The sequence below is a fragment of the Molothrus aeneus genome, chromosome 16 (assembly GCF_037042795.1).
Source record: "Molothrus aeneus isolate 106 chromosome 16, BPBGC_Maene_1.0, whole genome shotgun sequence".
NCBI lineage: Eukaryota > Metazoa > Chordata > Aves > Passeriformes > Icteridae > Molothrus > Molothrus aeneus.
Window position 1 is genome coordinate 14126119 of NC_089661.1, and position 26216 is coordinate 14152334.

The 26216-nt window shown below is 43.2% G+C and overlaps 1 protein-coding gene across 3 annotated transcripts in view; it reads right to left on the reverse strand.

Moving 5' to 3' along the window:
* The window catches only part of TOM1L2 (target of myb1 like 2 membrane trafficking protein), a 56840-nt gene that overhangs the window by 19843 nt on the left and 10781 nt on the right, over positions 1–26216 (reverse strand). For all 3 annotated transcript variants that reach the window (XM_066561274.1, XM_066561273.1, XM_066561272.1), the window contains exons 2-11: positions 17995–18079; positions 16976–17054; positions 15236–15385; positions 10906–11040; positions 9817–9975; positions 9021–9137; positions 6271–6404; positions 3684–3732; positions 2390–2513; positions 1470–1587 (exon numbers count right to left, since the gene is read on the reverse strand). In XM_066561274.1, coding sequence (XP_066417371.1) covers positions 1470–1587; positions 2390–2513; positions 3684–3732; positions 6271–6404; positions 9021–9137; positions 9817–9975; positions 10906–11040; positions 15236–15385; positions 16976–17054; positions 17995–18079 — 1150 coding nt within the window. The remainder of the gene's footprint in view (positions 1–1469; positions 1588–2389; positions 2514–3683; positions 3733–6270; positions 6405–9020; positions 9138–9816; positions 9976–10905; positions 11041–15235; positions 15386–16975; positions 17055–17994; positions 18080–26216) is intronic.

Genomic DNA, 26216 nt, shown 5'->3' on the forward strand with positions numbered 1-26216 from the left:
TGCTGTGTGCATCGGGGGAAGGCAGAGCGAGACTCAAAGAGAGATGAAATGATGCAACTGCAGTGAAGCAGACAAAGGAATGCACTATTTACAGAGCTGTTAAAAGCTTCTTAAATTGCAATGCAAAAGGGACATGTAGCAGTCAGGTGACAGAGGCAGCAGCAGCATCTCACAGAGCACAGTGGTGAACCATGAGCTGCAGCAGACACAAACACGTGCCCATAAATCAGCTCCTGGGAGGGGGGGCCTGAGCAGGGGGAGCCCTCTCTCCTCCTCCTGCTGGCTTCTCCCAAGCTGTGAGCACAGCACCCAGAGCTCTCACACCCAGAGCTGTCACCTACACGCCACAGCAAGTCACACTCATGCCTCTCCTCCTCCCTGCTGCTCTGTTTATACAGTGCACAATCCAGGGAAGACAGAGCAACCCTCCCTTGTGAAATCATGGATGATCTGTGCTCCTTGTTCCATTAGGTACGGGTGGGAAGAGTAGTTTTGTGCTTCATTTAGCACAAGAGACAGAGGAACCTTGATTAGATCTCTCCTGCAATGCATCTCCTTTCTAACTGCACATTAAGGCTCCCAGCCCAAAATCTCCAGTGGTGGCTTACCCCTCTACATGACAGAATTTCTTCTGATACCATGGCTGAGGCAGTACCAATAGCTACATTGATAACTGCAAATAAAAGAGCCCAATAAATTTGTAGGCTCGAGTTTTCTAAATTTTTGATAAACTATTTAACAGCATTTCCTAGCTTGAGACAAGACATTGATGATGTTCTGACTACTTTCTCTAATGTGTGAAGCCAGGAGGCAAGAAATAATATATGGAAGAAAAATACCTGAGTGTGTCTTTTATTGAAGATCACTTGACAGGGATCAAAGGATTTCTTAGTAAGTGCATAGATTTATTTTACATTAAAATAATTTGACCTGTTAAATGCCCTTGAAAGTGCCAGATTTGCAGCTCTAGAGATGCAAGCCCTATGCATATAAACAAATTAGGGGTAGCATGAAGCCAGGCAAGCTACACTGCCTTGACAGCCCGTGAGAGTCTGACTGGGGCCAAAAGGAGAGTTAACTGGATGGTAATTCTGTTTCCAAGCCTTTGATGACAGTAATTCAGTCACCAAAGCACATCCATGACCTTCAGGTGAAGGACCCTTCTGCTCCTGTATCTCAAACATGGGTGGATGGGATGACAAGCCTTTAGGAGAAGGCAGGAGTACAGGCCAGCACACTTCCAAGTTTCCAGTGAGCTCATTAACTAAGACAGTACCCAGCCAATCTGCTCTGTCCAGCAGCAAGAACTTCTCCACTTGTTCATATTGATAACAACCAAAAGGATAGGGATTGGATTAAAAGCACAAAAACATGCACCAAAATTACTTTTTCAGTCTGAAGTCAAGAAGTTTCACATTTATGCCCTTAGAAAACAGCAGTGCCATGACTCAGTGCTGAAGACAACTTACTTCTTTCTCTGCTCAGCCAAGGAGCTGCCTCTTGTCTGTGCAAACATGTCAAAGTCATCACGAGGATTACTTTGCTGGAGGGAGCTGAGTGTGCCACTGACACTGTTTGTGCCCAAGTCTGCAACCAGAGGAGAAAAAATAGTGAACCAGTAAAATAGCAAACTATATGCAAACACCATCATCATTAACAGCTGCAGCACTGAGGACAGTTTTGTTCAGGAAAGGCTGGAGGATGCTAATCAGGTGTTCTTAAAAGAAAAATGTAGAGATTATCTAATTCATCTTGGAAGTAGCACTCCATAAATGCTCCTCATCAAGAAGCCAGCATTTGGGAATTGGTGTGAACCTGCTGCCAATATCCTGAGATATTTAGTGGTCACTAACACAGTCCAAAATTTTGGGCATGGACAGTAGTTTTCTCCTCAATAAATATTTCTCTCAGTGACTGACTGTGAAACCAACACTTTCAAACAAAGGGATATGGTATTGGTGCAGTGCTGAAAGAGGTGGAGAACCTTCAGTCAAACCCAGCGATCCAATCACACAATCTTTGGTTTGATTTAATGCAAACCACCTAAGAGTTTCATAAAACCTTTCACCCAAAGGTTTCAAATATTATTTGTAGAAGGGTAATCAAGAACATCAGCAGGCTGATTTCACAGAGAACTATAACTAAGCAGAAATAGAAGTAGTAGTACAAGTTCTACCATGAACAACAACCTGCACCCTCTCTGCCAGTCTTCCCTCTGATTAATAAATCCCTCCCTTTGTGCCAGGCTGGTTCTCAACTGCAGATTGCCACAGTGCAGGAGAGTGGGAATGCCTTCTAATCCCCCTGTGAGCAAAATACCCAAACCTTTTAGAGGCCACATGGCAACATTAATAGGTAGAGGAGAGCTTGATCTAGATCAGGCACTCACCAAGGCCTGCAAGCTGTGAAGAAAGTGAAGATGGAGGTGCTGAGTTTCCAACCATTGGGCTCACCACAGCTGGAGAGCCAGGACCCAAATCTATTAAATTATCTTCTGTCACCTCATTCAGTACCTGTCAGGACACAAGAAACACAGAAGTTACAAATGCCAGAAATTTCTTCTTGCAGTACAACATTAAACACCACAATTGTCCACATTAGGTATAAACTGTTTTCAGAAACAAAACTTCTTTGTTGTGACTGAAGTGTCAATACAGAGTCTTTGCTGAAGAAATGGTAAAGCACAGTAAACAGAGGAAATAGTTATGAATGCAGAAGAGAAAACATAATAGAAGTATAGATTCATCATGAACTCAGACCTTGAGCACTATAAAACAACTACAAAAGAATTTTCATTTAAAGAATAATTAGAACTCTTCAGCTTGGAAAGGGCTGCTTAAATAGGAGATAAGAGTGGTTCTTAAAATTATGAATGGCAGGAAGAAAATTAACCTGAACAGTGGTATTGTAAGACACAGTGAAGAAAAATTAGGTGAAGCAAACAAAAATCATTAAGTGACTTGATCAAATGTAAACAAAATATTTGTTATATATAAATGCAAAATAAATAGGTAAAAATGTATAGTGAAACTGTGGAACTTATTGCTTAAGGACATTGTGAACTCCTAAAGTCCACATAGACTCGAAAGCAATCAAAAAAGTTAATAGAGGAATGAAAATTCATCAAGGATTGTAAACATAGAGATGTTTTACTGTGAAGTGACTTCCTGAGCTAAAAGTTGTCCCTTGGGATTTGCCACATTCTTACTTTTCCTGGCATCCACCATTAGCCAGTACAGGCAGGACACAGGGCTGGGCAGGTAGAAGGTGGGATACTACTGATAGCACTGCAGTTGGTACGAATCAAAGGAGTGAGGTGTGATACTACTGGTAGTACTGCAGCTGGTATTAGAGAATCAAAGGAGTGAGGTGTGATACTACTGGTAGTACTGCAGTTGGTACGAATCAAAGGAGTGAGGTGTGATACTACTGATAGCACTGCAGTTGGTACGAATCAAAGGAGTGAGGTGTGATACTACTGGTAGTACTGCAGCTGGTATTAGAGAATCAAAGGAGTGAGATGCGATACTACTGATAGTACTGCAGCTGGTATTAGAGAATCAAAGGAGTGAGGTGTGATACTACTGGTAGTACTGCAGCTGGTATGAATCAAAGGAGTGAGGTGTGATACTACTGATAGTACTGCAGCTGGTATTAGAGAATCAAAGGAGTGAGGTACTTACTCCATTGCTGGCGTTCTGTGTTGAGCGTCCCGATCTGTATCGTTCAAATCTGTTCAGGAAAAAAACCCCAACACAGATTATCAAAGCCACCAATAAATAATAAAAAACATGAGTTTATAACCAAGCCATGACATGCTTGCCACTGAACTTAGTTTTCTCTGGCTCCAAAGGGAAGTCTGAAAGCTTAAACTCCAGGTCAGGACAAAAGGAGGATTGCTGAGAAGTTGCACTCTAGGCAAAGGTGGATTTTAAGTTGACTAATCTGATCTTGCAGAACAAACATGCTTGAAAACCACTGCAGGATTTGTCTTTTGGTTTGGGGGCTTTTTTTAATCATTAAGTGCTTTGTGACAGACTGTTGTGTGAGCCAAGGGACAGGAGGAACTGCAGCAAGATTGATGCTCACAGCTCAACAAGCCAAGCACTGCAGCTCGGCTCACTCCCACTTACCAGCTCCCTCTTGCTGCAATAATGTAAATGAGGAGCCATGTGTGTGTGGCACAGCCCAAGCCAGGCACACGTGGCACGAGGGACAATGGGCAGCAGATTCATTGCTTAAAACATCCTGAGACAACTCAAAGATGGTCACAGCCTATGCTCAGATAGGTTGGTACTTTCCAACAGGAAAAGTAATGATGTTGGATAAAACCTTGGTACTTCTAAGGAGAAGATGTCGGGTTAGTCAAGCTCTGATCTCTTCTTTATTCTGTGCATCTGGGGCAACAAACCTAAACCCAGCTTTTATGAAAGTCTTCAAGGCCAGGCTGGATGGAGCTTTGAGCAACCTGGTCTAGTGGAAGGTGTCCTCACCCATGGCAGGGGGTGGGATTAGATGAGTTTTGAGGTCCCTTCCAACCCAAACCATTCTGTAATTCTATGAACTCAAAACAGCAGGGGAACTACCTGCTCCCATAGCCTGTCTGAGGCCAGTCTGACCTCCTTCCTCACCATGGAAAAGCACCATGATTTCTTGGAGGTTTGAATTTTTCAAAGTAGTTTCAGAAGCAGTCTCTCTTTCCAGCAAAAATCATATAATCTTATGGGTTTTCTCCCAGATGGACAAAATACAACAGGGAATGTCAAGCAAACTAAAATGTTTTCTTAATGTAACAGAGGAAAATACAGACTTAAAAGGCAGCAAAACCAAATTCAGGCCCAAATTTCAATTTTAGGAAACTGTGGGTGTTTGCTATTACTGGAAATCCAACTCCCTTTGCTGGAAACCTAAGACACCTCCCACCTCATTTCTCACCAAAAGGCTTCTGTTCATTTACATCCCAACGCTTCACAGCAAAGGCCAGAGCTCCTGCTTGAGTCACTGATGGAGCTTGGTCCCTGTGCTAGAAATCAGCATGATGGATGGGGAGCTTTTGGAATAGCAGAGGAGGAACTGGAATTTATTGAATGCTCAGACCAGTGCAGCTATTCCACCACAAATGGCTTGCTAACATCGCTCAGCTCCCTTTTCATGAATAATGACTACAAACACATCAGCCACAGTCAGCAAAGTCGCAGATGGGGGGGAAATAGAAAAAATATTAAGGGTGACCAGACTAAACCTCAGTGATAGTTGCACTCTGCCACTTGTAGAACCCTGCTTGTGCATGAAACACACACCATTTCACACAAAAAGCCAGCGTTTGTTTCAAAGTTTGCCCCATCTCCTCTGAACGACAAAATCAAAGGCAAAATCGAGGGCACCGAGTCGTCTTTGCAGCCTTTGCCGTGACAGCACAAATTCACAGATCTAGAGTCTAATTTATTTTTAAAAGCTTGAGAAACAAAGCCCTGTGCTAAGAGCAAGGAACAAAGGCTACTCTTTGGTGCCTCGCTCCCCAGGCCTGTCATTAAGGGGAAGATTAAACTTTCCCAAGACTGCGGCATCACGTGTCACCTCCTGCAGCAGATGTGCCTGACAGCGCCTTTGTCTGACATGTCGAAAGACCTGTGCCCCAAGTCCTGTCCCTGGGGATGATTCCTGCAGACCAGCTCTTCGAAACATTAGCTCTGCACAAGACAGGCTTTTTTTGTTTTTCAAGATTTTAAGTGTTACTTAAAAACAAATCCTTTGCATGCTCAGTGCTCCCGCCCACCTCAGGCAGCTCCCCTTGCACCAGCACTGGGACTGAGAGCTCAGAGATCAGAGGGCAGAGAGAGCTCATGGGAGCCTCCCTAAGCCAGGAAGCAGCACAGAGATTTGTGCAGAGCCTGGGCTAGCAGGGGAACTAGTGACTGTGGCTGAGCTATTTTTGGTCCCAAGTCCCTACACCTGTACAGCCCTGCACAAAAGGGACTCGCAGACTCGAGCATTTTCACAAGGTTGCATTGCATTTTATGGATATGCCCTACAAAAATTCTATGCATAGTACAAAAAAAAAAAAAAAATCATAGTATTAAAAGAATCAACTGAAACAGGAATGTTACCATAAAAGGCCATAAAAACGCTGTGTAAATGGTTCCTGTGGTTTGGTTCTCTGTGTCATGTTAGACCCTTGGCCCAGAAGGCCCAATTTCACCAACTGACCTATTTTATTCTTATGTGAAAACCCTGAATGAATGTAAATGGTTGCTGGGAGAGATGCCCCACCTTTCATATCGGAGGAAGACGTTATTTAAATCATCATTCACATGCAGCAGCTCCTCTGTGACTTCTTCATTGGACACTCGTGAGATAAGCTCCACAATTCTCTGCTGCATGGCTCTGCAGGTTCGGTTCAGCTCCTAGGAGGAATGCATTGTGCACACACAGTCTGATAAGCAACAAGCAATAAGTAGATTTAGTTGAGCTCTGTTCACAGCCAAACATATCCCCCAACTGAGAAACACTAAGACAAGTTTATCTTTGCATGATTAAATGTCACCCAAAAGCACATCTAATCAAACGCCCTTCAAGAGATGCTGGCAGAAAACCTTGAGGGCCTATTCACAATTCAACTTCCTGATTCTTCTTTAACTCTGAGTACTTCAGAAAATAAATATCTGTATTTTAGTCATCTGTTTTAAGAATAAAACATGTTAATACAACATCTTCCCAGAAGAAAGCTTTCAAGGAAAATTCAATCTGCTCTTCCTGGCAGTATCATCCTTAAAAACTAAATGATGTGTAAGGTGGAACACGTGGGGGAAAAAAGGCTCATCAGGGCTACCACAAATACTAAGTGTGTGCTAGGACAAGAACTCACCAGCTTCAGAGAACATGAGGGTAAAGACAAACCAAGGAGCAGGAGCATGAAAAGGTGAGTGTTTCACACACCCTCCAGCACTGAGACACACAGAAATGTTCCCTTCCACTGAGCAAGTGCACTGACAAGAGACTGCACAAAGGCAATGGGGAGTTTCAGAAGAACATTTTAAGGAATGCAGAGGGAGGGCATTTATTTTAAAAGCCTGTCATCAAGAAATCTAGATTTCAGTTTGCCTAGACCAGGACTTCTCATGCTTCCAGGACATCTCTTCCATCACCAAATACTTAGCAGAATTCTGTAGTCCTGAAAGGCCTCAAGACTAAAGGTCAAACTGGTCTGCTGAGGAGAACAGCAAGAAGAAACATGACGTATGGCAGGGTGCCTCTGATCAGGCCAACGGTTTTACTTCAATAAGCACTGACACATTCCAGCTAAAGCATGTCCCTCTGTCATCTTCCACTCCTCCCAGCTCCACTTCACAGCAAAAATTCAGCACTAAACAAGGATGACTTGTTGGTACACAACCTTCAGGATGAAAGCAAAAATGTGTTTGTTTTCCTTGCATGGTCTGACATCCTAAGCTCTGGATAAATTTCACCTAGTGCAATCCAGCTGCCTTAACAGCTTGAGGAATGTGTTCTCCAATGTCAGTTTTGATCCCATCACTTTGGAAGCAGATTGTGACATTTCAGAGGTTTGTTTGCTGCCTTTCCGAGAGGGCTGACAGTACCTATCTATTCTGCTCAGAGCTGGCTCTCTCACAGGCTGTTTACATTTGATTGTTGGAGAAAATGTCAGGAATTATTTAAGGAGGAGGGCTATATAAACCTCAAAGCGAGGAGTCCTTGCATGCAGCACCCAGCTCAGAGCCCTCAAAAGGCTAACCATCCTTTGTGATCAAAAACGGGTTCTCCCCAGCTCTGTGATTCAGATTTAGGCTGCATCAGTCACAGAAGGGAACCAGCTGGAGTAAAGAATCGTTGCTGTCACTCCATTTTATGATCAAGTTCTTTCACCTTAAAGCTGTGCTCTAAGGTTACACTGTCAAGATGCTGGTGGCTGTTTCTCAGTGTAAGCAAACTGTTCGATTTCGGCCTGTCATGGTTTCCTGGAAGCTGCTTTTGTTTTGAGCAGTTCGACCCAAATGGGCAGTGACTGAAAGGCTCTTTATTGCAGAGCCTCTCATCAGCTGCCATGATGGCTCTGAGACAAACACACAATGCCACTGCATGGGAGAGACCAGTTTTTGGATGGATTTCAAACTCTGATGTATCACAGAGAGCAATTCCCTGCCTTCCTCCGAACGGATTGCTGTGGGAGCCCATCCTCCCTGCTGGAGGATCAGAACAGAAAGCTATTTCTGAAGCTGTGGAAAGGCAAATCCCACCCTAAGGGCAGCAGCTGGAATGTCAGATTGCAGTGCTCCTCATCTGTGGGACTCTGTGACTTTCCTCAGCCCAAAGGCCATCCCATGACCACTAGCCTGGGGAAATAGGTGTGAAGCCTGAGACACGAGCTCATTTTATACTGTATTCCTTCTTGAGATGCACAATGCTGCAATGGATTGCAGAGAATTCCCTCCTGATTACCCAGTCTAGCCCTCTGGACACCACAGAACCTCACCTGAGCACTTGCCTTAAGACACCACACCTTCAGGAAAACACATCTTCTGGAAAGACAATCAGTTCATAGATAAAATTTCAAGTGGTAGAGAACCCACAGACCCTTTGCATTCTTTGGTCCAGATGGAAATATGGAGTGCTTTTTCCTGCATGGTGACTGGGAATGTTTTGACACTGTACAAGTGGTGATGAGGAGTGTAAAAGAAGCAGGAATGCTCAGGGCTTACAGAACCTGTGGCAATTCTAAGCTGCTTAGTGGTAAAGGAGACCTGATATTCAACATTGGGAAAAATTTCTAGCTACACAAAGAGGAAAGCACTGGAACAAGTTTCAAGGGAAGTCAGGAAATCCTTGTCACTGGAAGCTTTAACAAATGAAAAAAATCAAAGTGATGGCACTTGCCAGGGTCAGGCACAGCCCAGATCCATTATGAATCCAAGCAAGGGCTGTGGAGTGAGCTACAACAAAACACACCCCCAGAGAAACACGAGCACAGAAAGGATCAGAATCATATCTTCTAGGAAACTTACCTGGAGTAACTCAAGGTCTGAGGAATCCTCTTGTCCAGGTACCATTTCTGTCAGCATTTCAGACATCACTTTTGTATTCCCACGAACAATATCCAGCTCACTGCGCAGCCGGGCAATCTAAATTGGGGTAACAAGACAGCAAAACACTGCATAATCTTTTAGTTGAAGCAGTTCATTTTCAAGAACTGACTTTGAGATATCTCTGGTTCTGTCTGACTTGATATCTCAGGCTCCAGACATTCTAGCAGGAAAAAACCAAAAGAGATAAAAAGTTTACCCAGGAGAAAAGGAAGAGAAAAAGAGAAGAATTATCATCACAAACCCAGATGTGCTGTGTCTGTATGGAAGGGAAGCAATTGCAAACAGCACCTAAAGCCAGACCTTGGCTGTGGTGCCTCATTCCAGTGTGGGGAAAGATGTACATATTTTAAGTAGAATCTTTGGCTCTGAAGTTATCATTTTGCAGGGAGAAAAGAAAATCCTCTATTAGGGCATTTGCAAGGGCTTGACTTCCTGCATCTGCAAGACATTCTGTGCCTTGAAAGGAGAGGGGCTAATGGGAATAACTGCTAAAATACTGCTGAGAGGGCTGGACCAGCAGATTGCGCTGCCATTACCAGGCCACAGAGACACATGCACAGCCCAGATTTTACAGTATAACAGGAAGAATGATTACTAAGTACAGCCAGACCTAGGAGACAAAGTCCAAAGGGTTAAAATGAAAGTTCCTCTGCTAATTAATTTCTAATTTGCTTTGCTGAAAGAGTCCCACTCGAAAGAATCAACATGCCAATACCTGTTCAGAGTTAGCAGTGATGGGACCAGTCACGTTCAAGGCTGGGGCCTGAGGAGCAGAATAGGCCGTTGGAGAGGACGAAGAGTAAGAACTGCTGCTCATCCTTTGCTGAGACTGGGAATTGTGCATATTTGCTGCAGGATCAACTTCAGGAACACTCTGCCACATCAGAAAGACAGGAGTTCAAAAGCTGAGCTGGGACAGCACTTGCTTTGTCAGCAACCTCAGGCCAAACAGGCTCAAATATAGAACATAATTGCACCTTGTGGGAAAGGTCAGTGCAGCTACTAGAAAAGACTGGCAGCTCCAAAAATCTTCCATGCCCATCTCTTTTGACCCAACCCACAAGCATTTAAGTCCATTTAGTTTTACAAGAGAAGTGAGAAGCAAAATAAAAACAAGAGGCAAAGAGAAATAATTATAAATTCTTTTAAACTAGGAATTAAGTTGCAGGCTTCCAAAAAATGATGTGATACGTAGATACTGAATTTAATTAACCTTGACACAAGAATTGTAATCTCTCAGTCCTTGATCACTTGCATTTGCTGCTTCAAAGATTCATTAACTTCAGTTTTCAGAGTGAATAATCAGAACACCTGTGATCATTAAGTTGCTTCCAAGCAGCAGTTCTGTTGACTTTCCAGACCTAACTTCCAGAGGTGTAAAGTTCTCACATTACTGTGGGATCAGAGAGATTCAGACTCTGTACACCCCTAATAGACAGGCAGACCTTGGCTCAGGGTTATCACCAAAAGAAGCAGCCACACTTTTGAGCAAAAGAAGTAAATCTCAATCATAAATCCTGCTGGGCTCTCTTTGAAGAATTTAGTTGCATTTGTTTGGTGGTTTTATGGTACAAGATTAAATGTTACAATTTACAACTCCTCAGATTGATGATTGACTCAAGGGAGGAGATAGCTTATCAGTCTGTATTATGCCCCTCTTACATGCCCTTTCACTATTAAAATGTCCTTCCAGGAGTGAGAAAATGAGCCAAATTCAGATAAATGGGAGAGGAAAAACGAGTAGTTATCCAGCTACTTAGACATCCTGGGAAAACACGCCTGGAATTGCAAGGCTGTAGCTTACCCTCTGTGGTGTGTGTATTGGAGACAGAGCATCGAGATCTGCCATGGGGAACTCGATGCCTTTCCTCTTGAGTTCTTCATAAATGTGCACTACTCCAGTTAAATCGGGGCTACTTCGGAAGGCATCAGCCCAAGCCTGGAAAACACGAGGGATGATCCATAAACCTTTCAAATGAAGCTCCAGCCCCACCATGACCTCAGATACTGACTGTAAAAGCTTTCATAGATTTCAGCTTCAAAGGAAAACTGGAATCATCAGACCTGGTCTAAAAGATCCGGCAAATATTAAGACAGTCACCCATACATTTTATTCAGATATAAAACAGACAGGAACCCAGTGCAGAGTAGCTCTGAGTAGCTCCTGACATCACCAAAATCTGTGAACATACATGAAAGTCTTTTCCCATCTCCTCTCCTCAGCAGTGATTGATGCTGATCTTTTCTGGCATATTGTACAGCAAATGACCCACCAGAAAAGGTCTGTGTGAAAGATTCAACAAATCTAACCAAAATTCCCAAAGCTGTACAATCATCTCAAGTAATCTTCATTCACTTTGTGAAACATCCTCATTTGTTGCCAAAGGAAAAAACAGAGCAACCAAGTTGTCTTCAGTGTTTTATTTGGACCAGACTTAAATTTAAAAAAAAAGGTCCTTTCTGAGGTTCTTGTCCTGTGAAAGAGACAGTCCCCTGAGCAGCAGAACTAACGACGCCTGGGCTCTGACAGAGCATATCCAACACTCAGGACACCCCAGTGTGGCACAAAGGATGAGTTTAAAAGAGAGAAATTCCCACAGCCAGAACATTCATAATATCTCTCCTGCATGAATTCTCTGGTGTCTAAAAAGACTTCAATTCACATTTGAGCTTTTCCTTCAGTGGGAGTCCTAAGTGCTTCTCTTGGCTAGCCAGCCTCCCGCACTCACGAAGCTGCTGGGAGCACGGCATGCTAAAAGCCTCAACCCCTCTCACTTGTGTTGGAAATGAACCAAATATTAAAAAGGTAGAGGAAGGAAAAACTGAAATACTATGACTCAATTAAAAAATGAAGCATTCCACAAACCCCCACATGTGTGGAGCAGGGTATCAGTGTGCTGGATCCAGAACTACTGCGAGACGCACGTGGGCTCAGAACTTAATTCATTTAGTCATCACTTTTACACTAATTCTTTGACTATTTTTACTTTAAAAGCTCTTTGAGCCATTTTTTATATTTGAGAGAGCAGAAATCCAAGATAGAAAAGTAAGATAAAAAATAATATTAATTTTTAACTTGCATTCCTATCCTGTTCAATTCTAAGAGAGCATTTCCTACCATCTGCGCCCAGGAGACAATCCATTATCAGGTGCAAGCAGACAATCCTGGGTTTGCTTCTCAGCTTTGTTAAGAGTAAATTAACTGCATCAACTGTTCTGATGCAGTGCAAGCCCAAACAGCCCTGCATGAGGCAGAGAAAACAGCTCTGACAGCACACAGCCATTGTTTCCTTGGAACTGACCTTCCAAAACATCCCCAATTCTGATGGAGGTTTTGACTGCACAAGTAACTCCACCTTTGCCATTTCACTGCCATTTCAATTTACATCAGAAGCCATCTGAATGATGCTTCTACATAATGGTGTTCACCACTTCAACTCTATTTGCAAGCAAAAGTGAAAAGTGTTAGGCAAGGAATGTTCTATTTAATAATCATCACTCAAAAGAAACTTAAGAGGCAAAAATATGCTGCATTCTGTCCCCAGTTTTTAGTGAAGCTTGTTTGTCCAGGAGGAAGAACTAATGCATCCCCTCTTTCACTGGCTTCCTGTGGATTTTGCAAAATGATCTCATTTCATCTGCACTCCACCTTTTAAAAATATTCTCTCTTCTGCAATTCTCTTCCCTGGAGAAAGGAGACACTTCCATTTGTATTCTTCTTCACCTGAGCTGGGAGCATTATCTACATTAGTGTGTCTCAGAGGTCACAAGCAGGACAGGCACTATTGTCCTAAGTGCTGTCTACACACATTGTAAGACAATCCCTGTCCTAGACAGCTTACAACCCAACCAGGTAGCTGCAATATCAGCTCTGCTTTATGGATAAAGAGCTACACTAGAGCTTAGGAGACCTGCCCATTGTCCAAACACGTGTAGGACAGAGGGGAAACTGAATTCAGAGCTTCTATAACTTTGGGCCAGATTATCAAACGTAGATATTTCAGGATAAATCCCACAGTGTGCCCAAACGGGTAATTTAAATACCATTGTAAATCAGGCCCCTAAATTGGGGACCATCCCAGTGTTTGGACACTGGATGACAGGCCAGCTCTTACCAGGGGCACAGTGACAAGGAATATTTCCAAGGCCTCCTAGCAAGGTGAAGAAGGAAGGATAAGCACTGTGTAACATATGCTAATTCATGTACACTGGGAAATAGGTTGAGAAAGTGAGACACAAGATGCTCAGCATCTCAAAACAAGTCTCTAGATAAGAAACTGGATGGCAGCTTTATCTACCCTTTTTATGGAAAGGCCCATGAATTTCCCAGCTGTGTGCCTGAAGATGTGTGCTGTTTGTACAGTTCTCTTGCATGCTTCCAAGTCTGGGCTATTAATCCTCTCATTTCCTTTCTTATTAATTCCCCAATAAAAAAACCTGGATATAGAAAGGGATAAATACAATGTTGGTGGGACAAAGCTGAGATCAGCCCTCTGGGACGGGGCTAACTCCAACCCCAGGGAGCTCTCCAGAGCACAGCCTAAGCTGAGTGAAGCTGTCACGAGGTATTTTGGGGGTGTGTGTCCATAGAGCACCTGGGATGAGTGGCTGCCATCACTCTTCCAAACTTGTCAGGCAATCTGGAAAACAAAGTCCCCTGCCACCTCCAGCTAAAGAGACACATACAGAACCCACCCACAGGCAACCTTCATCATTTTCAGGCTTTTTATATCAAAAGGCATTTAGTACCCAGAGTGAGGCTTTTAGCTCTACTGCACTAAGTCTCCTCAGATAAAGCTCTGTTTAATACACTGAGGCAATGACTGTGGCTTTCTGATTATGTTACAAATACTCCCATCTTAGCTGCATTCACCACTGGGAATCCATTTAAACCCAGAGCCCAGCAAAACCAACATTCCCTAAAATAACATGGAAACACACCCAGTTTATCTTTATGAGACAGTTTTTAACCTCATCTCCTGGTCACTGCATGCATCCACTCTCCCACCAAGGGAGGCAGAAACCTGAGGGCTCAGTCAGATGCACAAGAATTGCTTTTAATAATTTCATTAATTTTGTGCTATTTTTTTTGAATAGTCACAAAATCATATACCAGAAATAAAGGGACCCCAAAGACCCCAACTCAATGCCCATTAATTCCACCACCCTACCTATTTCCTGTTTGAAAATCACTTATTTACATTGTCATGCTCTAAGGATGCCCTATCCCTGTATCCAAATAAAAAATAAAGCAGCAGAAATCCAAGTGCATGCTTTGCCATAAAAATCAGAAGTATATCTGGCAAATGATGCTGTGCATTTGTAAATACCTCCCCACAAGGAACACTGCAGCAGGTTTATATCATTTTAAATACGCAGTGTCTTTTAGTCTCTGGTGTATGCAGTAGCCTGTGGAAGCTTAGTGATAAAGCTTCCTATAATTGTCAGATTTCCTCCAGGCAGCCACCAATGTTTCCTCATGTGTGGCTAATGGTTTGTGGAATTAACACGGCTGCTTATTGTTGTGCTGCACAGAAGGAGAAGTGGCAGACAGGCCCATGGCTGAACTTCCCACTGCAGGCAAGGATCTGACAGTGTGCTTTTACTGCACAATAACCACAGAAAAGACACCAAAAGCATTTTAATTCCTATATGGTCATTTACTTTTCTATAACCATCTTTGAAAGGAATGCAGAATGCTTTCAAATGGGGGGGAAACAGCTCCATTTTCCGGTCAGGGAAACAGACACAGAAAAGCAAGTGTTCTGCAGCTGACACCAAAAGCACAATCCTCTGAAATCTCCTGGCCTCAGATGACAAGCTCATCACCGAGGCAAGTCTCCAGCTTCTAGATATGACTGTTAAATTGCAAAAGCATCCATTTACCTTTTATTAAATCCCCCTGTTTTAGCGTGGTACCTCTCTGACTAGAATCCAGACAGCCCTCCCTGGATAAAATATCTATGTGTGTACATGTCTGCTTTTCCCCACCAATCTGGATATATTGTTTGAGTTTATATATAAAAAACTTGCCAGATTTTTAACGATGACAGCATGTTTAGTGATGCGTAGCATCGAAGCAGACAGTCCTTATTTCAGGCAGCAACATATGGAAGCAGAGACAAGCTGTGTACCTGAATCAGTGCTAGGACTTTATCCTGTACTATAGTGGGGGGGTTGTTCTTGGGTGAGATGATTTTCACCAGAACTCCATCGATGAAGTCACGGTTTGCCACCAAGACATGGAAGCGATGGCCACAGTTCTTCACACAGGTCTCCAACACCTACACACACAAAGAAAACCCAACATTCATTGTTGGAGCAAAGCTTGATCACACACACACAGCACCTGGTTTTTAAATTTATTTTAGATGTTTTGATGAGAGGGTGAGAAGATAGAGGGGAGATTACATTTATACTCTTACTACTCTTCTTCCCCAGTTTTGCCAGAAGACTTCTCTACACACACATTCAGCTGTACCTCACCCACTGTTAACATATCGGGCATTTTTGTGATCCATCTTTCCTATTTTCAAGGTAAAGAAATAGAAAGTTTCTTTGTCTTCAAAGCAGAACTTTCCAGCCAGTGCAGCTGAACAGCCAAGTACACAGCAGCACATCAGGAGCAGGTAAGACAGAGGACATCCTGTCACAGTGAGATATTATCGTGCTGTGCCACTCCACCATTTTCTATGTGCCTGGAACACAGCTGGACCCAGTTGCTCCGAGCTATAAGCCATGTTTTAGAGTTGGGAATTCAGGTGAATGATCTTCACTCATTCAAAACACTCCCCTGTGAATGCTCTGACAGGTTATACTTTGACACATTTTCCCCCTGCAACCTAGCTGGAGGCACCTTCCACTTGCCATTCAACTGCCATGGAAGAACAGCTGTTGATTTCTCTCTGAAGAACATGATTAGCATGGAGATAAATCCAACGCGTCACTTCTCCTTACAGCCATGCCTAATAACCACTGCGGCTCTGTACCGAGGAATCTGTAATTACTCTCCTCCTTCAGCCACTTTCATCAGCCATGATGACACGGGCTCATTCCTGATGGATTTTGCTCTTTCCTGCACAATGGATAATCTCATGGTTTGGACTTTGGTAATCTGTCAAAATGACAATCCAGGATAGGAAATGGCAAGAAGACAGAAAGTACGGTTACGCCTCGTCAGGGAGATGCAACAAGAGCTCTGTGAAAGAATCATGCAGATCACCTCCCCACAGCAGGACAACTCGATCTAGTTACTGCCAGAGCCCAGCACCCCACTCAGGAGGGCTGCACTACCCAGGAAAGCTCCAGCTAAAGCCATCAGCAGGAAAGGTCACTGCTAAATTATCCCACACCTTAGCAGTGCTGTCTGAATGCACAGAATATAATTTACACTTTATTGAGTGAAATTAGATCAGCATAAATTAATGCATTGTCTCCTACAGAGATTCATTCACAAGGGAAATTGTGCATCAGCTACTTATGAAGCTGAAAATATGGCAAGTTCATCGTCCTCACTCGCAGATACGTCCACAGCTGTTGCCTTGGAGTGGAGGAATGGTTGGACACAGGGAAATGAGAGTAGAAAGGAAAACCTCAAAGAGTAACAGACCCATTTGAGCCACTTTAACTCTCCTCAGTCAGTACTTGGGATGAATAAGAGCCACGAAAAGAAGCAGAAATCAATTGAGTTGGAAAACCACTATGCAAAGCTTCCAACAGCTCTCCCCAAGGAAGTGAGGAGGCAATTGGAGAGAAGAAAAGGGCAGAGCAGTGGCTGTTAAAGGAAATAGTGTGTACATTCAAGAGAGTGCCAGGAAGAGGAAAATGACAAAAGGGTTCTGCCCTTTGAAGCATTCCAGCCTGCCCCCACTCACCGTCAGCGCCAGCATGACCTCTCTGTAATTTTTGTTTCCATTCAGTCTCTTCTTCAGCGCTCGAATGGCATCCTTGGGCCTGAAGGAGAAACACACCATTTTAACAGACAGCTCAGACAGGCTTTTCACATCCCATAAACTGTGGGAAAATGAATCCTTTGCCATTTCCAGCTGGACATAAGAATGTGGGTTAATTTCAGACCATCTGACTATAACCAAACCAGGGTTATGGAGAAATACGTGAGGAGACAAGGCACCACAGAAATCAAGACAGGAGGAATGCCCCAAGTCTCCAAAAATTCAAGCTGTTGATTAGGCAGGGAAGACTGACAGCCACTCTGACAAGCCCAGGGAATAAGAGCAGTGATCAGTTCTCCTGCAGACTGCAAGCAGCAAAGCTTTCTGGTGCTGGAGGTGTGGCAGGAAAGCTGTCTACACAAACACCTGAAATTAAAGGCATTCCAAAGAGAGACACCTGCTGAAAAACAAAGGTGGCACCCTCTCCAAAAAGTTTTTCATGCCAGCCCTCCCAAGCAGAGACTGACCACAGAAACTATCACAGAATCATTTGAGTTAGGAAGGCCCTCTTAGGTCATTGAGTGCAACCATTAACTCAGCACTAAGCCCACCACTATACTACATCCCAAAATGCCACATCCAGGTGCTTTTTGAATCCTTCCAGGAATGGTGGTTCCACCACTTCCCTGGGCAGCATGACCCACTGCCTGACCACCCTTTCAGTGAAGAATTTTTTGCTAATACATCATCTAAATAAGTTGCTCTCCTGGCACAACTTGAGGCCATTTCCTCTCATCCTGAATCCTACAGGTACTCATCATACAGTATTTTCTGAGAGCAGGAGAGGTCTAAGGAGCAGGAAAACCAAGCAACTGATCTGCAAACTGCATTCACACCATGAGCATCTGTCCCCAGCCTCACTGCACCTCCTCACATGCTGAGTACAACCAGAGGAAGATTGTGTTCAGGGACCTTTCCAAGTCTGCTGAAATGGCACATACCCTTCTTCTGTCTCGTTGATAATGTCACAGATCTCCATGTTAAGTGTCCAGTCTTCACTCTGCAAAGAGCCATCTGTGGCCTTTTCTGTAAAGTAAAGAAAAATAAATCTTTTCATATCTTCCTGATTAGGTCTATACCTCAATCCATCTTCAGTTACTCTGAGCTGAAACTATTCAGTAACCGACAGAAAAAAACAAATCCCTGCTGACAGTAAACAATGTCAATCCTTCCATCCTGGTTTTAGGGATCAGCATAGAGGTTTCCAGACAGAATCAATTATCCCTCCAGCCCACATACATGGGCTGTTCTTCAAAGACTCCTGAATTCCTGGGAGAGTAGGAAAATGTCAGCTAATTCAAATTTAAACTCTTCAGATGCTGCTTTGCTGGCAAGTTATGAGCTAGGAAAATATCCCCCCAAACCAGTATGACCTCCTCCCTGTTTCAGCAGATAATACCTCCACATGGATTGAGGGAGGAAAAACAGCAACCTGGAGACAGAATTCAAGGAATTTCAGCATGAAAAGACCCACTAGCATGAGAAAACATTTAGCACGTAACAGTTCAGGTCATGGTATCATGACATCTGCCCCATGCTATGTCCCTCTCCATGCTGGGGCTCTGTACACACCTCCCAAGCTCTGCCTTCCTCCCAGACCTTCCCTCACTATTTTTGTGGCAGGTTAAGTCACTCTGGCATCACTCAATTCCCAGGGAAGGATGACCTATAGCACTGTGACAGTGGCAGATGCCAACTGCTGGCAGTTTAATTTATAGACGTCTGCAGGAGTAGCATAACCATAACTTGTAGTAATCAGTTGACAAGAACTATTTCCTCCTTGGGATTTCCTCCTAAATCAATATAGTTCTGTCTAGCAGTGCCTGGAACATCCCTGGAATTTTTCACACTCCTCACTTGCAGTATTCAAATCCTATCTGCTACCCACACTCAGGAATGATGTCAAGTTGAACATAAAAGCCTGTCACTAGAAAGATCTAAAAAGGGGACCTTTGAGCCAGGCATGACCTTCTCTAAATTACTCTGGGTTTTTCTACAGATCCCTGGCATCCAATGCTGGAAGGCAAAGGGGGTAAGCAAACCCACTTTTAAACATTTCAAAGCAGAAACAAAACCACAGGTACCATCCTCTCCAACTCTCCTTCTGTCTACATCTAACCCCAATCTGTACCCCAGGACAGGGCAGACTTTGGAAAGACCAGGCTCCAAGGACTTCACACATCTCTTTTTGTTTACCAACAGTGGTTTTTTCCTATTAATATTTCCATCACTGTGACTGAGGATACAGATGCCCACAGGCCATAATTATGGGACATTGTTTAGGGAAAGACTGTGCCTGGGTAATTCAAATTTCAGTGACTTGTCTACACCAAAATCATGGTTAAAGCAGCTCCACCAGGGACAGCAATTACAGAAGTTTGAGACAAACCAGACAGCTATGCAAAACCCCAGAAGGGAGAGCTGAACAGAAGGGAGAGGACACCATGGAAAAGGAGATTATGGAACAGGAAAATATTTGTTACAGACTTCACTTCTCATTCTGAGAAGCAGCAGTGCAGTGTAATCATTTGGGAGGGAATGGAGCCTGAAAATCTCCCAGCTGGATCTTTTTCAGCCATCACCACCTCATGGTAAAGTTCACTTTGGTCAATGAAAAGTCTTTATGCTTGAGAGATGCACAGCTTCCATAACGTCCAATAAATACTGGACAGGTTACTGAACATTTTTAAATTACTGCATTTAGAGTGCAGGCAGAGCTGTTTAATGTTTTCTAAGATACAGGAATTTATCTTTGTGCAAAGCTGCTTGTAAGAATCACTTCTGTTAGTTGCTTTGTGCTCTTACAGCCTACATATGGTTTTATTGCTACAGAATGTGATCTGCCTTCACCTCCATATAATGCTTATCAGTTAAGAAAACATTTTATTCAACATTAGAAAAAACCCTTAACATTCAGAGATAAAAATAAAAAACATCACTACATCTGATCTGCTAGAGAAGGTGATCCCCAGAGCTGCAAAGGATTTACAAGCCAAATGCTCCAAAATAAGAGATTGTGCTTTACAGAGAGAGTATTCCTTAAGCTGGGCACATCATTTGTTTCCTTAATCTTAAACTATATTAAGAAATTTGTGTGTTCTTGACAGTATTTGGCATCAGGCAGCAACTTAGCAATGTTCAGTCTCTCTGGTCTGCTATAATCACTTTTTATATATGATTTTGGGAAATGCTGAAATGCTGATCCTGCACAAAGTTGTGCTGGCAGCCAATTCACTCGCTGGTCTTGTAAAACCCATGGAGTTAAGGCTTATTTTGACAAAATGTGGATATGGGAGCACTCCATAGGTAAAAAAAGTGGTATTTTGAAGATAGCAGAGTGAAGAGATGCTGCTGCAGCACTGTACAGAGGTTAGCACTAGAATGCTCATCTGTGGTCCCTGATAACCTTGGTCATATTCCCTTTTTGAGATACTCCAGGAAAAACAAAATCCCCTTTCTCCCAAAAAATTGGTTACTACCTTTTTATTTTTGCATTTCTGCATACAAAGCTGAGACTGTGTGGGTTTAAGACATAACAGTTGCCTTCTTGAGAAATAGTTCTTTTCCCCTTGGGTAATTTTTAATTCGAGTAAGAGTCAGAAGCTAATTTTAGCCTCTTCTTTAGCAACAGAGAGCACACGAGCACTTGTCATCTGGAGTTGTGTGTCCTTTGTAGGGTGTGTGACCCAGATTTGCTGCTGCAGTGCTCTCAGCTGTACAAAGGAGTTCACTGGCTGCAGAGAAGGTTTGGGTGGGATTTGCCTGAAGAGCTGCATTGTGCTGCGACGAATTGAAAGCCCGCAGAGCTCTTCTAGAACCAAAACACAGGAGGTTGTAATTCTGGATTTCTAGTGAAACAGCTCTGCCTGCACTCAACTGTAGGAGAATCCCTACCCAACACAGCCAAAATGCAGGAAATTAAAAATACTCAATAACCGGTCCAGTGTTTCATGGACACTTTGGAAGGCTCCTCCTCAAACAGCACCCAGATACAGCTGACAAGATTAAACAGATTTTGGAAACTAACACAGAACAACAAAGGAATGGCACACAAATCATGCAAATCCCCTTTGAAAGAGTAATCAGTTCCTCAACCTCTTCCACACCCATTAAAAAGCACCAGTTCATTCACATATGAACTCTGGAATGTGACCAAAGGATTCCAGGGTGCAGTAAGAAATGTTACAAGGGAAGGTAATGAGGAGGAGTTTGCCTTGAACTGAAGAGTTTATGGTATAGTTTAATTGCATCACAGAAGGGCTGGCAGCTCCCAGCCTGGTGCCAAGGGCTCCTTGCACAGCTCCTGCCTCAGGAGCAGCTCTGATGAGCACTGGGATAATGCTGGGTTTGTGTCTCACACAGAGACATGATACCACCAGTGAGATTATCAGAAAGTCTCTCTCTGAAACAAGATGCTATCAGTTCCCACCACGTGTCCCAAATTAAAGCATAAATGTTCTGGTGGGAAGAAAGACAATCTGGCACTCCATGCCTGACACACAGCAGACCTTGGGCACTGCATATGCACACACAGCATCAGCTTATCTGTAGTCTGTGAGGAAAAGGAGAAAAAATGGTGCTATTTTTTTCATTCACACCTTCCCTCTGAGATCCAACTCTTGTGGCCGCATTTCCACGCTCTGCCAAACGGCAATATCAGCATTTCCCTGCTCATACTGAAATCCTGTATAATTTACAGCACCCAGAGGGTTCAGCAGTGTAAAGTTCCCAGTACAAACAGTCTCAGTGCACACACCCCCAGCCAAGCCTCTGCCCAAACAACCTGCTCTGACCTGAGATGTCACCACAAGGAAACCAGGTCAGAAATTCCCGTACAATCACCATGTAACAAACAGGTTACACAGGGCAGGGCAGCAATTAGCTTCTAAATGCAGGAAGAAAACAGAAGAACTTTTATCACCCATCCTGAAACCAAGGCAAAAGCGAACTCCCAGAGAAGCACCAACACTGGTTATCCTCAAGAAGCTCCTCTCTGCTCTCTTCAAGCCATTGTACTGCTCCATCTGCATGTTTGTACAGCTGAGATTGGAATTCTGACTGCTGGAAGCACTGAGAGCAGCTATTCCAGCCTGAATGATGACAGCACCAGGCTAAAAATCTCTCCAAAAGTCCATCTATAAGTACCAGTAAGTCTTTATGGTGCTGTAAAATGGTCTTGGGAGAAAAGGCAAAAGGGAAAGTTAAATGAGGCACTTTGCTAGAAATAACATGAAATGGAAACAGCACAACTGCAGTTTTCTGTTTGAATATCAGAATCTCATGAATGAACAGATTCTTGTGTTCAGAGAACTCACAGTTTTCTCTCTTGGGTCTTCTCCAGATGTTGCTTCAGAGACTCTCAATTCATACATTTGGGATGAACTACACACACAAAACCACCTTCTATTTATGCAAGAAACATGCACACCAGTGCATAGTGTTACAGAGATCCAAAACCAAGAAAGCTCCAAGTCCAAACTTCTCCCCTTCCCTCCAACAGTGTTTGGTGTTCAAATAGCACAAAACATCTTAGGGTTTGTGGTTGTTTTTTCTGTTTTGCTTGCAAGTTCATAAGATTGCACATCTTAGATCTTTGTCTTGTCTCTTAACAGTCCACCTGCCTACCAGCTGTGCTCCACCACTGAAATTAGCAAATCAAACAGCCAGATATGTTATATTTCACTCTGCATAATAAAGATCAGAAGGAGCCACAGTATCAGCAGGTTTTTGCTTCCATCCTGCTGGCTCCCCTCCCTTCAATGCAGCGTTGCTCTCTCAGAAGTGAGGGGCATCTGCTGAGGGTAAAAGCAAAATGCTTTTACAGACTGGGCTTCCAGGAAAATAGGAAGAGTTTTGCAAGGCAATGCAAACCAGACAGGATTGTTCAAACGAACGGGACAATGACATCTCTGAGCTGTAGCCTATAGAACTGTGTTACACTTCAAAGCACCATTACATTTCATGACTGCAGTTGTCTCTCTTGGATTCAATCATCAATGACCCCCACAGCACCATCAATAAGATCCAGGAAAAGACCATACAGAGGCCATGGAAACGTATTTCAGCTGTCCAAGCAAAATGAAGATAAGACCAAAGACCCCCAGCACTCAAAAAGCTGCTGAGTTCCAGGCATTTCACTTGGGAGACACAGACACACTCAAATAACACACTTGGATACTCCTGGACCCAACTGTCTATTCTTGTTTCTCTGTATTTGCTTTTAAAAAGACAGTCACGGCCACTTAGACATTATGGTAACCAACAGGAGGATTGTTCCTTTTTATCAAAACACTCCTATTAAAATATAAATGTGACTCATTCAAAATTCAAGATCAAAACTCAACTCTGGAGTGACTTACTCATAAAACCCTGCCAGCTTCTTTGTTAGAGCGCGCAGCTCCAAGAGCATTTTTCAATTAGCCACCTCACTGCTCCAAGTCCTTTTTCTACATTCCTTATTTCACACTGCTCTGAAAATGCTGAGCTTCACACTTCCCAGGAAAAAGGCAGTCAGCTAGAACAAACGGGCTCAATCTGAACAGCAAAGCACTACAGAAAACGTGATCTGGGTTGGACTGCTGCAGCACCGGCCACCACTTGTCATGACCACTGTGATTTTTCACTTGGTTTTTAGCTATGCTCACGCTAAAACTCTTTGGGATCAAATAATTTATCTTCCATTCATTGTTTTGCCAAAGTTTCTGGTGCTGAATAAATGAATAGTTGGTAATGGCTGCAGAGTCTGTGTTAAAATAAAATAAAGAGACTCTGTGGACAGGCACACGTGCAATCCTAAAGAGTATTTAGCTCGAGTGCTGTTGGAAGGCACAGCAGTAAACTGGGAACTGTCATTTTCTCCAATTAACTTTCAGGTTTTCTTCTTTTTGAAGGTGCCACCCAAATGCCAAACTTCCTCCAACCCGGTTTCCAGATCACACATACCTGCAATCATGAATATATAGTACATAATTACTGTGCCTTTTTAAGGACCTCATGGTACTCACAGTCATGCTACAACATTCTCGTGATTTAGATATGCTGCAGAAAAAAACATCACCCACAAATTCAGCCTCTCAGGTGCAGGAAACTCCAGGTGATTAACTGAGCATAGCTGCACTGCAGGGTCAGAAGCAGAGCAAGGTGAATGGATTAAGATATATTAAACAAATATTAACAGCTGTACAACAAAGAAGACTTTTCTTTCATACTCAGATCAGAGCTTCACCTGAACAAAAAGAAAACCAAAACAGAAAGCCTTATAATAATATCAGAGCAGGCAAGGGAACATATCAGCATGGCTCACTTAGTTTATCTCATCTCAAAGGTCTTGATACATTTGCAGGGTGTAAAACCAGTTGGACCTTCCCATCTGCAATTGTATTGCACAAGAAAGGCCTGGCAGGACAACCTGGTCCAGGCAGCTTCTGTGCTCAGATGTCTCTCATCTCAGGCATAAATGGTAGTTTAGTCACAGTCCTTAAAAGCATTTGGAAGCTGGATCCCAAGCAGAACGGTGTGTTTCTATACAATAAAGACTTTTGTTATGAATCTTCTCCCTGAAGTTCCCCCATCAGCAGAAATTGTTGCTGCTGACAGCAAACTCCACTGAATGACATGTGTATGTGAGTTGCTCTCTTCCAAAACAGATGGCAGAGAGACACTACTGCTTCTTTAAAACACAGCGAAATCCATCTGACTTCTCCATTCTACACAGCTTTAGAAACAAAGCACAGAAAGCCACCTTCCTCCCCTGCCCTGACACTCATCAGAGCTCACATGTTGACCCATGTACTGTAAATAGCCGTCCTTCAGAGCGAGGTCATACACAAGCAGCTCCCAGCTCATCAAGCCATTTGCATGATTCAGAGGCACTTTTCCCCAAAATTCAGCCTTCACTGCACGTTTCCTCATCTCTTTCAGCAGTGACCTTGGGTAGATTCCCACCTCGCTGCCAACCCACGATTTTCAGATGATGGTGCTACTTTCTGATTGACAAACAGGGCCCTGCTCACGTCAGGAATCGATACGCCCGAGCCTTCAATCACAAATGTCAAAGCAGTTTTCAAATCTGCACCCTGTATTAATGGATTTTAATGGATTTGAATGGGGATGTTTGATTTACAGTGGGGGAGCAACAAATCAATGATCCTTTATGACATGTCACATCTCGTGACAGTGTCCCCTGTCCCGTTGTGTCGGGGGGATGATGACTTGCCACTTCACAGACATCTGTGATCTATTAGGCAACACTTCCAGCAGTCTAATATCATCCCACTCGGAGTGTCCATCTTTCTTCTTGGGATGAGAGGCATGAAAGCATAAATTAAAATCTCCTGAGTGATGAAATGGTCTCCTTCAGATTTGCCTTTTCTAAATTTAACTGTGACTGCTGCGACGTGTCCGTACCATTCTGTGTGGGAGAATTTATCAGCACAGTGTGGTTGTAACAGGTCAGTGCATCAGGATGGGTACCCAAATCTCCTCCTCCTTTGAACACTGTCCAGCAGCCAGTGTTTTATAACACTGATCATCAACATTTAGTCATTTCCATAGCCAGACCTTAGACTGTAGCCCACCATTTGCCAAAGAGTTTTCATCCTGTTTTATTTTCTGGGATTTGGATGGTTGGAGGGGCTACCTCACGCCTTAACTTGGGCTACCAGTTCCTTAACTGGGAATCTCAAGTATTAAAGCACTGACATACTGGATGAATAACATCTGTTGATTAACACTAGAAATACCAGATTTTTAACAGTTTTGGCTCTCTGAAAAACCTCAAAAAACAAAAAAGAGGCTGAAAATATCATTTTCCAAACACCCATTAGTATCTGAGAACTACTCACATAGAGAATCCCAATAATCCAAAACCAATGACTGCGTTAATTTTTCTTAATCCCAAAAAAACTCAACTGCTAAAAAAAAAAAAGCAGAGAAAAAAAAGATTCCATTCATTTTATCAGCCTTAACTTATGGATCTCAGAGAAAGTAGAAAAGCAGGCAGAAAGGTATCACAATTCCATATCCCAGCAGCACAACATGCTGTAATCACCATCAAGAGTAAGGGGCTGTCCTGATCTGTGACTATCTGCCCCATTCAGGACTTCAACAGCAGCCAGTAATTACAGGTGAGCCCAAAAAAATGACTTTATGAAAAGTTATGGAT